General features: G+C 32.7%; 2 protein-coding genes across 2 annotated transcripts; both read left to right on the top strand.

The window, feature by feature from the left end:
* The first annotated feature begins 7151 nt into the window (after positions 1-7151).
* LOC108560520 lies at positions 7152-8875 on the top strand. The gene is made up of 4 exons (XM_017918093.1): positions 7152-8128; positions 8184-8315; positions 8369-8386; positions 8448-8875. Exons 1-4 carry the CDS (start codon positions 7426-7428, stop codon positions 8732-8734), a joined length of 1140 nt encoding a protein of 379 aa, XP_017773582.1. The 5' UTR covers positions 7152-7425; the 3' UTR covers positions 8735-8875.
* A 522-nt stretch (positions 8876-9397) lies between these two features.
* Positions 9398-10750, top strand: LOC108560523 (segmentation protein even-skipped-like). Its single transcript, XM_017918097.1, has 3 exons — positions 9398-9782; positions 9901-10094; positions 10263-10750. Exons 1-3 carry the CDS (start codon positions 9680-9682, stop codon positions 10701-10703), a joined length of 738 nt encoding a protein of 245 aa, XP_017773586.1. The 5' UTR covers positions 9398-9679; the 3' UTR covers positions 10704-10750.
* The last annotated feature ends 4608 nt before the right edge of the window (positions 10751-15358 follow it).

Here is a 15358-nt window from a genome sequence, read left to right as displayed (position 1 = left end):
TAGAAATGCTTCCAGGTATTGATTCTTCGCTTTCAGATAATTCCCTTGTTTCTGGTGGTACAATCTCTTCAAACGAATAAGAATCGTGTAGCTTATTAGAACAAGTAGATTTTCTTTGTGCGATAATGCTACTATGAAGAGAATCTGTGGGACTGCTCATTTCATTTCGTAACAGTCGACTTGTCATTGGTTGAGGAATATGTGTTTCATCTTTAGCACACTCAGATGCGCAAATACCTTTTGGAATACGTGTATCACTCTTGACTTTGTATATCTGCTTACTTACATAAGATTCAGTTTTTCTTGGCGTGCATTTACCACGAGATTTTCTTGATATTTTTTCTTTCTTTTTTATAATCACAGTGTCTCCAAACGAATGTCTATCGTGAGACCGATTTGAATCGGCGGATTCGAAATGGCTATCGACGCGAGAAAATTTACTTTTATGTTGTATTTGCTTAGCAGATCTGAAAAAAAAAAACAAAAGTTGATTTTGTATATTCTAATAGTATAAAATATATTTAAACCTGTCGTCCAATTTCGGATGAGTGCAGCTACATATTTTCGGTAAATCGTGACGGTGCTCCTCAACGTACATGGTAGTCGTTGTCTGTTGATATTTAACAGGACCTGATTTTGATCTAGTTTTCTTATGCGATTTATGGCACTTCTTCTTACTTGATCCATCCGACGATGATGACAATTTATCCTTCGTTTTTTTTCGTGACATACACTTGTATTTAGATTTTTTGGACTTGGCAGATGACGAAGAACTGGAATCGGGATATTGTTTTCTCGGAGAACTCGATTTTTTGCGAGGAGCATTTTCAGCTTTCGAGGAAATCGATTTATTAACAATTCCTGTCAACGAAAACCTCTTTCTAGGTGCACTATCCGCTTTTGAATCACTCTTCTGGGGTTGTCTTTTTGATGCATCAGTGGACTTTGTTTTTGTATCTGTATCGGTATTTGTCGTGTCATCTCTGGTGGAAAAGAACCTCCGTTTCCTATCATCGTACTTCTTGTGCGTTGGATCCTCACTGATACGTAGTCTCTTCTCAGGTTCCTTCCTTCGTCTTGTATAATAGGGACAACATAATCTCCGAAAAATTACCAGACAACATGCAAGTGGATATGTAAAAAAGAAAACCAAATTGGTGCAAAATTGTGTTGAGACTGATATATTCCGAACTCTGGTTTTGGAATTTGGGTGAACAGGCCAACCTTCATCATCGTATATAACATTTTCTTTGTTTATATCTTTCTCGTAGTAATGTTTCATACGTTTCGGCAAGTCTAATAGAACCGCCAATCCCCATATTCCAATGGTATAGCAGCACATGCCGAGGAGTGCTTTAGAAAGACCCAAAACTAGAAGAGTTCCAAGGAGGAATAGAGCAAAGTAAAATGTAACCGATAACAAATCATCCAATAAAGTGAAATGAACAACATGAGTTACAATTGGTAATGATCCCTGGAAACCAGCTGCATGGTAATGTTCTATTGCCATTGGAATGCACTTCAAGCCTTGCGATGAAGCAACGCAAGCACACAAACAATGCCACGAACATATACATCTGTCATATTTTTGGATTCTAATCCTTCGCAAAGCCACCAACTCTTTATTAGTGTTTAACACCTCTACAGAACAATGAAACCATTCACTTGGCAATGGAGTTCGTATTTGCATTGTAAAAATATATTGGTTTTGAGGTGAAATCAAAGAGAGCGGGGTTTTGATGTGCGTCATATTTTCAGAAATATCCAATGGAAAATCACTTAATTGCACCATGTATTGGCATGATATCAATCCCGAATTGATAACCTTCGCAATAATTGTTGTGATTTTATCGCACGTGCTATCAATGTAGACTTCGGTTATGGCTGCTGTAGTTTGCTGTCGTATTATTGTATTGAAATCCGCTTTGATCTCAATATCAACTGTAGTTGTGTACGCACCGTTATATTCGACTTTCAGAAATTTATCACCAGTTGGTGTAATTATTATAGGATCTCCAGTTATGTTGGCATGGTACTTCAAGAAATAACATCCCGTCTCATTTTTCTTCTCCAAACTCTTATCATGTTTCCACAAATTTTTGGGCTGATTGTGCAGACATGTGCCTCGTGGCAAACCGCATCTATCTGGCTGCTTGTAGAATGCTTCGAAACCGACACCTATTTTATCGCACTGATCACCTTCAATATCAATATCATCCGGTTTAACGACAAGATATTCATCAGCCCCGTTCCTCATTTCGGGATATTTGTGTGCATCGCAAGAGGACACCCCTTCGGGTATTAGGATCCTTTTCGTATGCAGATTATCGTAAGAACCTTTATCCGAAAGCGATTTGGTCATCAACGTTATTGATATAGTTGGTATCTCGTCTTCGTATAAGGGATTTTTATCGCCCAAATGAACAGTGGAATTGGTTATTTCTCGCCACTTGTCAGGATTTGATTCAGTTTCAAATCTTTCGTAAATATTTAACTCCACCGTTTGCTCGATGTACGGCCGTCCAAGCTTGTAAATACCATACCAAACATCTGAAAATCGCAAGCAATGGGTACTCTCGTGGTAATGTTCTGGATCTAAACCTGGCGGAGTGTAACGATTAGCACAGTTCTGGCCTCCGCGCTTTTGAACGCCGCTTGGATATGTTTGACGAATCTTTCTCAGTAATCTTTCACCTTGGCTCTCTTCTTGTAGAGTAGGCATTGGCTGCGGCACGTGAGCTTTTTTCACGTCCAAAATGTATTCACTGGGATGCTTCTTGCGATCAGCAATCTGAAGATGCTTAAGATATTGAACGGGTTGAGTATTTTCAAGTCTTGGTAAACTTTTATCCACTGACAAACTCTCCCAATCGTTACGTTTCATTTTCAATGGCTCCAACAGATACTTGTGTGAATTCTCTGTGGTTGTTTGATCCAATGCTCTTCTACTGTAAGTCGTGTACTGCCAGCGCTTCGTAGTCGTGGATGGTGTAGAGTTGGTAAGAAATTGTGGAATACCAGTTGTTACAGAAGGAAATTGCAGAATCTGACTCATCGACGTTGTTTCGTGGCTTCGTTTATTATGTTCTGGCTTTTCGCTCATTTCTGGATCGTAATCTTTGTCCTTGTAAAAGGTTCGTGGACACTGCACTCTATCCAGTAAATAAGCTGGATCGCTATAACTAACAATTGGTTCATTTTTATTGCTAACACTTGCCGGTTGTCTCTCTAAATTCTTCTGCAGATCACAGGAGCAGCAAAAGCCTTCACTATAAGGTATCACTTTTCCCTCGTACTTGACAATTCCGCATGTTGCATGCAGTTTATCCGTATAGCATCCAGTATAATTTGCATCTTGCTTATTGTAAATTTGCTCCTTCGCTTCGGAATTCACGTAATCAATAAATTTCAAGTAGAACGCTTTATTAACAGGCTGCTGCTTCAACTTGATCACGTATGGATTTAACAGTCGAACGCTCTTTTCGGTGACCGGATCGTAAACATGATCGACGACGATGTATTGGTTCTTTGAATTCACTGCGCCCTTGTGATGCATCTTTAAGGTCATCAGTATTTTCCGACGACACTTGGTCACCCTGGATTGAATCAGCGGTTCGTCCTCGTCGAATCCTTGAAAATGTCTCAGGCTGTGTTCGTTCGCTGCAATCAACGGCTTGTTCATAGTTCTCGTGATCACGCTTGTCTTGTCGTTTCCGAGATTCGGACATCGCGCTAAAATCGCACGGATTTCAATTGGTGGCGGTTTTGGTGGCATGCAACATCTCATCTTTTTGGCGCAACAAATCGCATTCCTATGCGCCTTCTCCAATGCCTCCTCCTCGCGTTTTGAAATCCTCCTAACTCGTCTTCCATCGAGCACGGACACTGTAAAAACTAAAAATACACATATGTACAAGAAAATATGCATATGTCACAGATTGACATTTGACTTTAAAATGTTTAATCACTCAATAATACAAATTTATTTTTATTTTGTATTTATTTATGTAAAGAATAGAATAAAAAATAATAAATATTTTATTGCATTTCTGAGATATTATTAACAAAAACAAGAAATCAGAAAGAATCCAATGAATCCAATATTGATTATAAACGTTGAAATTATCCTTTATAACTTTCATTTTTTTGATAATTTTCTTATTAAAATTAATACTTATTTTATTTACAGTTGCAGCAGTTATATATAAATATTTTTGGACAAAAATTTGTATTTTGTAAATATTTTCTCGTTTTTTTTTTTGCAACATATTTAGAAATTATTATAGAGACGTTTTATTGAAAGTATTGCCTGCATAATTCAATGAAAGACACGTTTGAAAGAGTGGAAAAAATCATAAATTGTTAAGTTTAGTTACGAAAGGGTGCTCATAAAATGGTTAAAACATGTTTTAGTATTTCTCATAGATTCGTTAGAAAGCAATTTATTAAGTATATAGATAATTTCAATGGCTCGTCTTCTCTCAACAAAGCATTTCTCTGTTTCTAAATATAAGTTTATTACGCGTCTCGCACTGGAGATAACAAAGGATATTTACCGTGTGATCAGTGCTAATTAAAAACACTGCTCGCTGATTGTTTTAGCATCTTAACAATTTTCATTATTAGCGTTTAGCAAACATCGAAAATGCATTAACACATCAGCCGTAAACGAGTTGCGAGAAGTGAGGAATAAGGAATAAGGAAGGAAGGAGTGTCTTCTAATCGGTACTGCAAAAGTGCGCAACAGATCTGTCTGCAACCCAGACCCAAATTTGCGTCAATAGTCGTAAAGCCATTGTTGAATGAACTTGTAAACTTGTTAAAGTCACTCTAGTTACATAAACTTATGCAACTCTTCTGCAAAACGCAGGCATTCTTTAAAAACATTTTTGCCGCTTTCAGTCTAAGAAATAGGCGTAACTCTTTTTGCTAATAGTTCAACCTTGACTGCGAAAGGGTATACTCGTAAAAAGGGGTATAACTGAACATTTTGGCATGTTTTTTTTTATTATACAACAATTTCACTTTTAGCAATGATGCCGCCCGCACTTCGTAGATTTCTTTGCAATTTTACTGTTATCGTTTGGAAAAAGGCTTGAGAAAACGGTAAAAGGGTAAAAAGCAAGGATTCATTTTTATTGTATTTTTTTTTAGCAAAGTAACGGGTAATGGGGATATTTCTAACGGGTGAATGATATTTTATGTTTTTATTTTTCACTTATAAAATATACGTAGAATTTACCGTAACAATTATTAAAAGTCAAATACCAAAGGAAATTCTCAAATAACAGCCTTACGCCTACTCACGTTTTAGTTTGTACTAAAATATAGTTCAAATTATCAACTAATGTCAGTTGTTTTTTTTTAATTCAATTACACTATGTTCCATATACAGTGGAATCTCGCATAACGAGTTAAATTCGTTCCATAATTTCCGAATTTATACTCGTATAGTCAAACATTATTAGAAAATAATATATACATGTACTACAGAGTTATTTAGCAATATTCTTATGTTTTCATCCTCGGACAATTAGGCTTAGGTCATTAGCCTTTATCACAATCACAAAAGGCTCATACAAAATAATGCAACAAGTGAAAATAAATAAATTAAATTGGTTTGATAAAATTGATAAAAGTAACAGATTAAAATCAATAGAATGTGACAGGTACAGGACAGACTAACTATTAAAATTATCAATTATATTCTTCTAACAATTTCTATTTTTTTAGAAATAGAAAATGTTTATTACTGTTTATTGGCTAAATCTAGATATATTTTGATTTTAAACTGAATTTATGTCATTATTTAAAGATATGTATTCATAATATAAATTCAACAATTATTTTTTTCTTACAACAAAAATTGCATATAAATATAATAAATAATTGATTTAACTTTTACTTTATTTGCAATGTAAAATGTAATTTACAGAACATTATATATTATAACGGTGGCAATCGCAAGCTCAACAACTGAAATACCGTCAATCAAATTCCCGACATTCGAAATCCCGACGTTTGAAATCCCGACTGTATCGAAATCTCAACGTTCGAAATCCCGACAACCATAATTCTGACTATATTAAAATCCCGACTGTGTCGAAATCCCAACAACCATAATCCCGACAATATTAAAATCCCAACTGTATCAAAATCCCGACTATATCGAAAATGTCTTCAATAACTTTTTTAAGTTATTCCGGAGTGTAGTCACTTTTAAATTGTAATTAATAATAAAGAATAACAATTAATAATCTAATTGTATTTGAGATTATTTCATATTGTTAAGGTTTATTATGAATAACAACAAAATCAAATAAATTAATAATAATTTATTGTTATTCAAAATAAAAATGTAGCCAAGGTGACTACGCACCGAAATAATTTTGAAATGTTATTGTAAAAATATTCGATATAGTCGGGATTTTGATACAGTTGGAATTTTGATATAGTCGGGATTATGTTTGTCGGGATTATGGTTGTCGAGACTTTGATAAAGTGCGATTTTGAAAGTCGGGATTTTGATACAGTCGGGATTTCAAACGTTGGGCTATAGACCCATATTATAATTGTATATAATATTTACTTTTATAACTTTTATTTACAAAATAATAATCGGTTAATACGTGTGGTTTTATATGTTTCTAATTATTGTTGGTAACCACTAATAGCTGACAATACGATTGAAACTTCTTCATTTTTTTTTGGTCCCATTTTCAGAAGTTACCAGAAAAAAAAATGAAGATGTAACCAGCATAAAAATAAAGAGATCGAAATGGTAGCAGAATGTCGGGTTCCTGAATGTTTTGTACGCTATAATCGAATTTGGTGCAGCAGAAGCGGAACACAAACGGCCCGGTCGGAATCTAGTTGCAAGAAATTGTCTGCAAGTTGCCGAATTGTATTGTTGCCTCTTTTAGTGGTGGCCGTATTTACAGCCAACATTTTATACTGTGACGACATTAAAGTCACCATTGTCGCTGAAAAGCTGAAAAGAAGAAGATGAAGAACGGGAAAAAAAATGGACCGAAACCTGACGGAAGCAAAAACTGAAACTAAACTAAAAGCGAATCGCGAAAAAATCTGAATGCTGTTTTTTTTTGTAGTTCGTGTATATTAAAATTGAATTCAAGAATCGTAGAAATTTTTACAGTCGATCAAGAGTCAGAAATAAGTGCGTTGCGTTGTTAATGTCGTATCTGATTGGTAAGCAATCGAAAAAGGTCCTTACGTCGCCGACATTAAAGCTTTGTTATATAACGATCCAATGAGCACGGTTCTTATACGTGAGCCAATCGCGTAAAGTCTATCCCCACTATACGCGCGTGCAGACAGAAGAGTGTTGCCCAATTATTAATTCTAGCCATTATTTCTATTTGGTTTCATAATAAAAATTAATCAAACACTGCTAATTTGATAGTAATGATACCAAATATCGATCCTTACATAACTCAGGCACAGAACGACTTTATGAAAGTAATAATGAATTCAAATCTAAATCCGGTACACCATTTTCCTTACTTCACGCACACATCATACACTCCCTCAATTCCAATGTTACCGTTCACATATCCCAATTATCCGATAATGTCACCCATTCCTTGTCCCGTATCTTATCACATCGCGCAAATGTCCAATTACAACACGAGAAATATAATGTCTAATTATAATAGATTTACACCAGCACAAAGTATTCAAAATTATAAGCGTCCAATTGAGTTTAAAAAAGACCCCTTTTCCAATTCCATCAATATATTACCCGTTAACAATCACCCACAATGCAATTATCAATCCGTTAAGAAACGAAAAGACATGTCTGATAGTAATGAAAATTCAACCATTAAACTCTGTAATGATGGCATATCTTCAAACTTAGAATTGATTACAACAATCGATTTAAAGAAACGCAAAACTAAAAAACGCACCTTATTACAAACAGTTACTAAATTAAAGCAAGAAATCGAAACAAAAAAACCTAATTTAAATGCGGAAAAGAATCGTGATATTCTTCTAGATCAATTGCAAAGTAGCAACAACGATGTCGTTCTTCAACTGCAATCTTTAATACATTTTTATAAAACTTACGTTAACGGGCTCATTATGACCAATGAATCAACGAAATTAAGTGAGATCATTCATATTCATATAATTTCATATTACTATCAGACAACATATTTTAGATGCGTCTACACGAAAAAGCATCGGAAGACTTGAGAATGACTTCGAAGGGAATGAGACCGATTCCAGCGAAGATGTCGAATTATGCTGCTGCAAAATATACCAAAATTCAACAAGCAAATACAAGGATGAAAGTATGTGAATTGTAATAAATTTAATCGTTTATTAAGAAAAATATTCGTTTCAGGTCTCCAAATTAAGAAAGGTGAATTATATAATAATACTACTTCTGCGTCTAATGAAAACACTATGAATTTATTTCACAGATATGTGGGATAAGTTGTTAGGAAAATTTCCGGATATTACGGAAAATCGTTTCAAGCATTTATTAAACATGTTGATAACTGAAATGAACCACGTCTGCTTTGATTTTTCGGTGGAGGACGAAAGTAACAAGGAGAACGAGTATCCAATTGATTTATCAATAAAATCTTCAAACGATAGAATGATTTCAGATGAAAATCAGTCTTATCCGGCATTTAACTTTTACAGGAGTCGGACACACTCGAAGTCTCGGAAGAGGTCAAAAACACATAAAATTGTAAGAATTTAGCAAATCAATATGATAGAAGTTTATATATATAATCTCTGATTCCAACAAAGAGATATATTACATGAAATGTTTGTTTATGCTTTAATTTGAGATGACTCTTGTCGATTTATATTATTGAAATATAACATTTATATTTCATTACATTGTTTGATTACTTTTTTTTATTCTCCCTTGATATTTTTTTTTTTGAACAAATCAATTTTATGAAATATAATTTAAGCAATATTTATATTAAAAAAAAAGCTTTTTCGAAATTTGATTGTCTTTAATTATAATTAAAATGAAATATTCAATGAAATAAGTGTTAGGAATAAATCTATATAGGAAAAGATACGTTTGTATATCTAAAGTAAATATTAGATAAAAATATTTAAAAATTAAGTAAAAAAAAATGAAGCATGATAAAAGTTTGCTTAGGATTAAAGGTAGTGTGTGTATGAGCAAAATGTGCGTGCAGTTAAGTGTTAATATTCTAAAAACAATTGCGTCGCCAATATAATTGGATTTAATTTTTGATTTGTAATAGAAAATAATGCAATAGCAATTTTATTTTAATATAGTAAATTATTTTAATATAGTAAATAAAGAACTGTGATTTCAATATATATGATAGTAAAGTTTATGAAAGTCAATAATATTAAGTTAATACTCTAAAGGTACTTGCAGGTAGTGTTAAGTGAAAAAAAAATCGGTTTATGGTTCAGTCATGAATAGCATAAAGTACAATTGTTAGGAGTTGGGGAGGGAGAGATCAGGGTATAAATAGGCTCGTCTCTGGTGGGATGAGCATCAATCTCATCTCTACTCCTGAAGCGTTGAGAACAGTGTGTTCCAAGCCAGCTCAGCAACAACATCAACAACTGCAAGAAACTCTATTGGATTACAAAAATTGTGAATTGTTAATTGTTCCCGTTTTAATAAACACAGTGCTCAATAAACAAGAAAATGGATTTACCAAGTTGCAACGAAATCAAGCCGATCGCCATCGCTCATTTGCAAGGTCTGCAATTGAGTCCACCGCTGACTCCTGAGGGTCAATCGTATTTAGGTATGTATCAAGAAACCACTTAAGACTGTAACGCACAACACATGTTCGATATGCACTTATATCAGTCTAGACTAGACAGGAAACAATTACTTAACAGAATACTGTTTGTTTACTTCAGAATATAACACTTCCTCACCGGAAAGCAACAACAGCCAAGGCACCATCACCGAACCTCCAAGACGATACCGCACCCAATACTCGCCAGATCAACTAGCAAACTTGGAGAAGGAATACAATAGAGACAACTACGTAACACGGCAGAAGCGCAAGGAACTTGCGGATATGCTGGGACTTCACGAAAGCAAAATTAAGGTAATTGTTGTACTCCTTAGCGTCTTATCCAGTTAACACGTCAATGAAAAAAGCTTTTAAGGCGCGTTCTTCAAACGCACCGCGCTTCTTGCAATAAACGGGATTTAACGACTCGCTAAAAATCGCGAAGGCAAACCAAAACTAATTTCTCTTTCTCTTTATTTAAAGGTTTGGTTTCAAAACAGAAGGATGAAGGATAAACGCACCAGGGTCGTCTATCCGTGGCCGTACGCACCGTTGGTCTGCAACGAGCCCTTCCTGCAATCGAGAGTACACAACACGATGCCGATGCCGAGCGTGTTACCTCCGTATACGCCGTTCTACCATCCTTATCATCATATGACACCGACGTTCGCACATCACCAGATGCCTCTGCCGTTGCCACTTTCAACGTTAAACTCATCTTCACATCTGACACATCTGCAGCACCTTCCTCAAGCTTTTCAAATCAACCTGGACATCCCCTACAAAGTGGAATCGCCGTCGCACTCTGAATCTTCAACTATCAGTCCTTATTCCGAAAGTCTCTTAGTGCCATCAACGAAACTCGTTCATAAAGTCGAAAGAAAAATGCCAAAACTCTTCCAACCTTACAATTTATGTAAATAATATGATTATTTATGTCTGGTTTGAGTACTTATTAGTCACTGTTTTAAAAAAAGAGAAAAAATGATATTTATTTATTTAGCTTTAAAGTTGTACAAATGTATATAGATATTTTATAAAATATATTTTATTTTTATGTAACTAACTAACTTATTTACTTTTATTCCTGAATTTAAACAACATTTAAAAAAAAAACAATTAAAACCATAAATACACATATTTATATATATAGAAGAGTTTTAGTATTATTCAATTTTTGAATGAATTACATTTCAATTAGATTAAAATATAATCTTAATGACTATGAACAGAACTGATTTTTTTATAACTAAATATTGTACTTTTTGTTATTTTGTGACATCTATTAATACAAATATTTCTTTTGTATAAATCCAAACATTGCAAATAAAATTTGCGGTTACACTCTCATAAATAATGATTTTTATGTTTATTTATTCAAAAAATCCATAAAATAATTGAAAAATATGTACAGAAAGAATCTTCAACACCTCATATATATGAAATATATAAGAAAAATATTTTATATACATATTTTGATCAATACAGGTGTGAATTTTCAAAAATAACATTTTATATAATAATATTTATTGCAACTGTCATAATCAACAAAAAGATATATATAATAAAAGTACATAAATATTTATTAATAATTCTTTAATAATCATTACAAAATGACTACTGACCATTAGTTTTCTATCCGTCAAGTTTTTAATAAAGAAAATTAAGTAAATGTAATCATACTTATTTTATGAATAACATCTACTAACTATAAAGTAATTTATGATAAAATTATAATATTAATAAATTAAACGTTTTCAAATGGAAAATGTTCGAATCCGAACAAAACTACCACCAGTAACTTAGAAAGTTAAACAGCTGAGCTGTAAAACTTACGTGTACCTTCAAAATTTTCGTAATTTTTTGTTCCTTTTTTTTCTGTTGCCGATACAATTTTGCATAGTCTTGCATAAGCTATAGAGGCCCAATAAAAAAAAAATACGTAAAAAATGACCGCACTTTTTCCTATGAGCAAAACGTCGCACCTTTTGATGTTTATGATGTTGCACAAAAAAAAAATAAGGGCAGCCGTAAAAAATGTTGCAATTCTGTGTTTATGAAGTCCCCAAAAAATATGAAACCTCTCCCAAAAAAAAGTAAGAAAAATAACATGAATTGTTGGATTTACGTAAGATATTTCTGTTCCTTAGAATCCACAATTCTTGTACGGGCAATGAACCGTGTTGATTATGAACTAATCTGAACTAAATCTCTTTTTCTGTTATAAAATTGCATTAGATATTTATTTTAAATTTATTTCAGGCCAATAAATATTTTATTTGAAGCTCGTATGCAATAGTTTTTTTACAATTAAAAATTCATTTTTAAGTTTAAAATGAACCAAAATAATAAAGTTAGATCTGTTTTATTTGAAACTATTATATTCTTATATAAATCTATGTTTATTCCGTAAATTATTTATTAATTATGGAAAATATCATTATTTATTAAAAAATACTACATCAAAAAATTTACTAAATATAAAGTGTGCACCTCAGAATGTACTAAACTGGGATTAACTTTTACAGCACTTGAGTAAATCTTTATTATCTCCAAATAAAAATGTTTTTCAATTTGTAATGTTAACAATTATTCGTTAAATAAATACAATGAATACAAACTATGTAAGTCTTTCTTATTCTTTGAAAGTAATAACAAGTAAACAAACAACAATATTTAGCAATAGAACAATTTAAAATGGAATTTCATGTTTTAGCGTATTTCTTTAATTTTGGGAATAATGTTTATGTTTTTACGACAGAAAAATATAGTTTTTTTTTCCATAAACCGATTATGGACGAAGTCATATAAAAAACGGACAGTTCTTTTTGGTGTGCCTCTTTTTAAAAGTAAATTGTTAAAAAATGACATTAAATAGTGCCATAATCGTTTCCTGTGAAGATTTCAAAGTGGAAGAGCCGCCAAGCCGTAAAACCGAAATAAACTAAGCCCTTCGATCCGAAAAACCAACACAATAATGTCTGTTTTTTAACAAACTTTTTATCGTTTTATTTGAACTTTTTTGCTAAAAAACAAAATTTAAAAAATAAACTGTGCAGTTTTTTTTGTGTCAAGGGCGGTTAATAAAAATCCACGCCAAAAGCGGTTATTCGCCAGACACGGCAATCCCTTGTGATGGCGATTTTTACCAGCAGAGAAGAAGCAAAAAAAAAGAAGATGAGGGAATAGTGTCAGGGTTAGAGATTCTCGGTAAGTGATCGGATTTATACAAGCAATAAATACATGACGGACGTTTTTAAGTTAGTTAACCTCTCTTTACCATTTAGTGTAACGAATAATGAATCTAGTTCTTCCCGTCGGGCACAACAAAGCTCCGACAAAACCACATCTTTGGTCAGTTTGGGGTAACATTTCGGTCGGACAGACAGTGTGCACCTAATTGATTCGTTATAGGGTGTTCAGTTTGTGTTTAGATGCTAGCTAAATGGTCAACTTATCGAGAATTTCTATGCATAACGAAACATTACAAAATCAGATTGGTGCAAAAGGAGGGAGGAAGATTAATTTGGCTTTAATCGAATGGAATGAAATGTGTGCGTAAGCCCGAAAATCCGTACATCTGTCTTTATTGTCAAGTTTATCTGACCGCTGGTCAGACGCATTCAATTAGCTTTTCCACCCACGCATTCAACTTTAATTGTTTGCTTTGTGGTTTCCCCGTTATTGCCCCATTTAATATCGCAGCTCAACACAATGCTAATGCTCGTAAATCTACTATACAACCTATTTGTCAGATCCGACCTATTAGCGCACAAATAAATGAATCCGACCGATTACAAGGGGGGCGAGCATTCGATTTCTATATCTGCCCAAGTCTGTGATACGAACTAAATATTTTCCTATCTATGAATATCAATATTTACGCACACTTCATTACGATTGGAACGAAACGCGGCGTTACGTCCATTCTATTGCATTTGTGAATCGCATCAATTTCATACAATATAAAGATAATATTTATACCAAACCGATTTATTTTGTCACATTATTTTCTTACTTACTTACATAAATTATTAAAAACATAGTACATTTCTGTGTTTTTAATAATTTATGTAATAATAATTATTTATTTCAAAATCATTAATATAATGTAAAAGTAAAATTACAAAGAACTAAAACAAGTACAGTAGAACCTCGCTTAACGAGTTTAATCAGTTCCAAAATTTTCGGATTTTTACTCGTATAGTGAAACATATTCGAAAATACACATAATATGATGTAACAAGCGCACAATCCGGGACTTCTCTTCTCATCGTTACTCATTATGCAAAACGTCGCTCGTTAAACGAGTCATTTTTCTTACGCTCGTTATGCGAAATACCCATTTTTCTTGATAAGCAAGCAAATACTAAATACTCAAATTAACTTCATACTAAAAAAATAATAATAAAACCCACAAATTAATCATATTCTTATTAAAATAATCACTAAATTATCAACAATTTAGATACTCATACCTATTATTTAACAGAAATTTGTGAAGAAAAGTAAAGTTAGTGAAGATAATATTTTTGTGAATATTTAGATTGTGAATAATAAATTTATTTATCTGTTACAAATTTGCTTGTGTTTATAATAATTGTAATAAATTTGTAATGGGAATCAAAGTTGATCATAATAATTATATATAAAAAAAAGTGTTAAATTTTTGCATTAAAAAAATCTACATCAGGAAATAAATCTACATCTGCAATTATAAGGTAGAAATAAGGAAAACATGCTTATTTACGACACTTTATTTACGAATGATACGTATTGCCGCGTTTATAAAAAGAATTCAAGTATTATGTGATGGTTCAAACCTAAACTAAAAGTCCGCCTTTTACAGCTGACTTGTTTAAAATCCAACTTTAAAATTTAAAAAACAGATATTATGTAAAGTCAAACGTGCAATTCACTTTTTTATGAGCATTCTTTGTTGACGCAAGTAAAAATCAACATTTCATACCTGCTTTTTCTTCTTTTTAAAAAAACGGTTCTTACCTATTTAAGTTTTGCGAAAAAAACATGCAATTTTTTTGCGTAGTCTGTAGCTTCTTTTTATTGTGTAATATGACCTATTGCCATGCAATATTCGAGCAGAAGCTTTTAACTTTTACTAGGAAGAAAAAAGCGGCAGTCATTCAAATAGTTTATTGCTGCAAATAACATTTTTTTACAGTTCAGTCACAAAAAATTTGCATCTTTTTTTTTTTTCGTTGCGCTATTTTTTATTACACAACGTTTGTGTAATACTGAAAAATCGATAATCAAATTGTAAAAATGCAAATGTTTTTTTTTATTGTACATGTATTTAGTTTATTGCTTAATTTTGACATTTTTTTCTCGACTTGTCGTAAACTTTTTAACTTTCGTAGTTTATTTATGTTTTTTTTACAGTTGAAGATTTCGAGTGACCGAAAATTGCATGTTTTTTTTACGGTTGCGAAAAAATAAGGTAAAATTGCATTTTTATGGTGAGCTGCAGCAATATTGGGTCATCGCAGGAAAAAATAAATGGTTTTATAATACTGCAGTATTAGTGGAAAAAGCAACTGCAATAAAATATATTTGACAAA

Source organism: Nicrophorus vespilloides, unplaced genomic scaffold (genome assembly GCF_001412225.1).
Source record: "Nicrophorus vespilloides isolate i.1.1-1 unplaced genomic scaffold, Nicve_v1.0, whole genome shotgun sequence".
In the NCBI taxonomy this organism is placed as follows: Eukaryota; Metazoa; Arthropoda; class Insecta; order Coleoptera; family Silphidae; genus Nicrophorus; species Nicrophorus vespilloides.
This window is presented reverse-complemented; position numbering and strand designations above follow the sequence as displayed.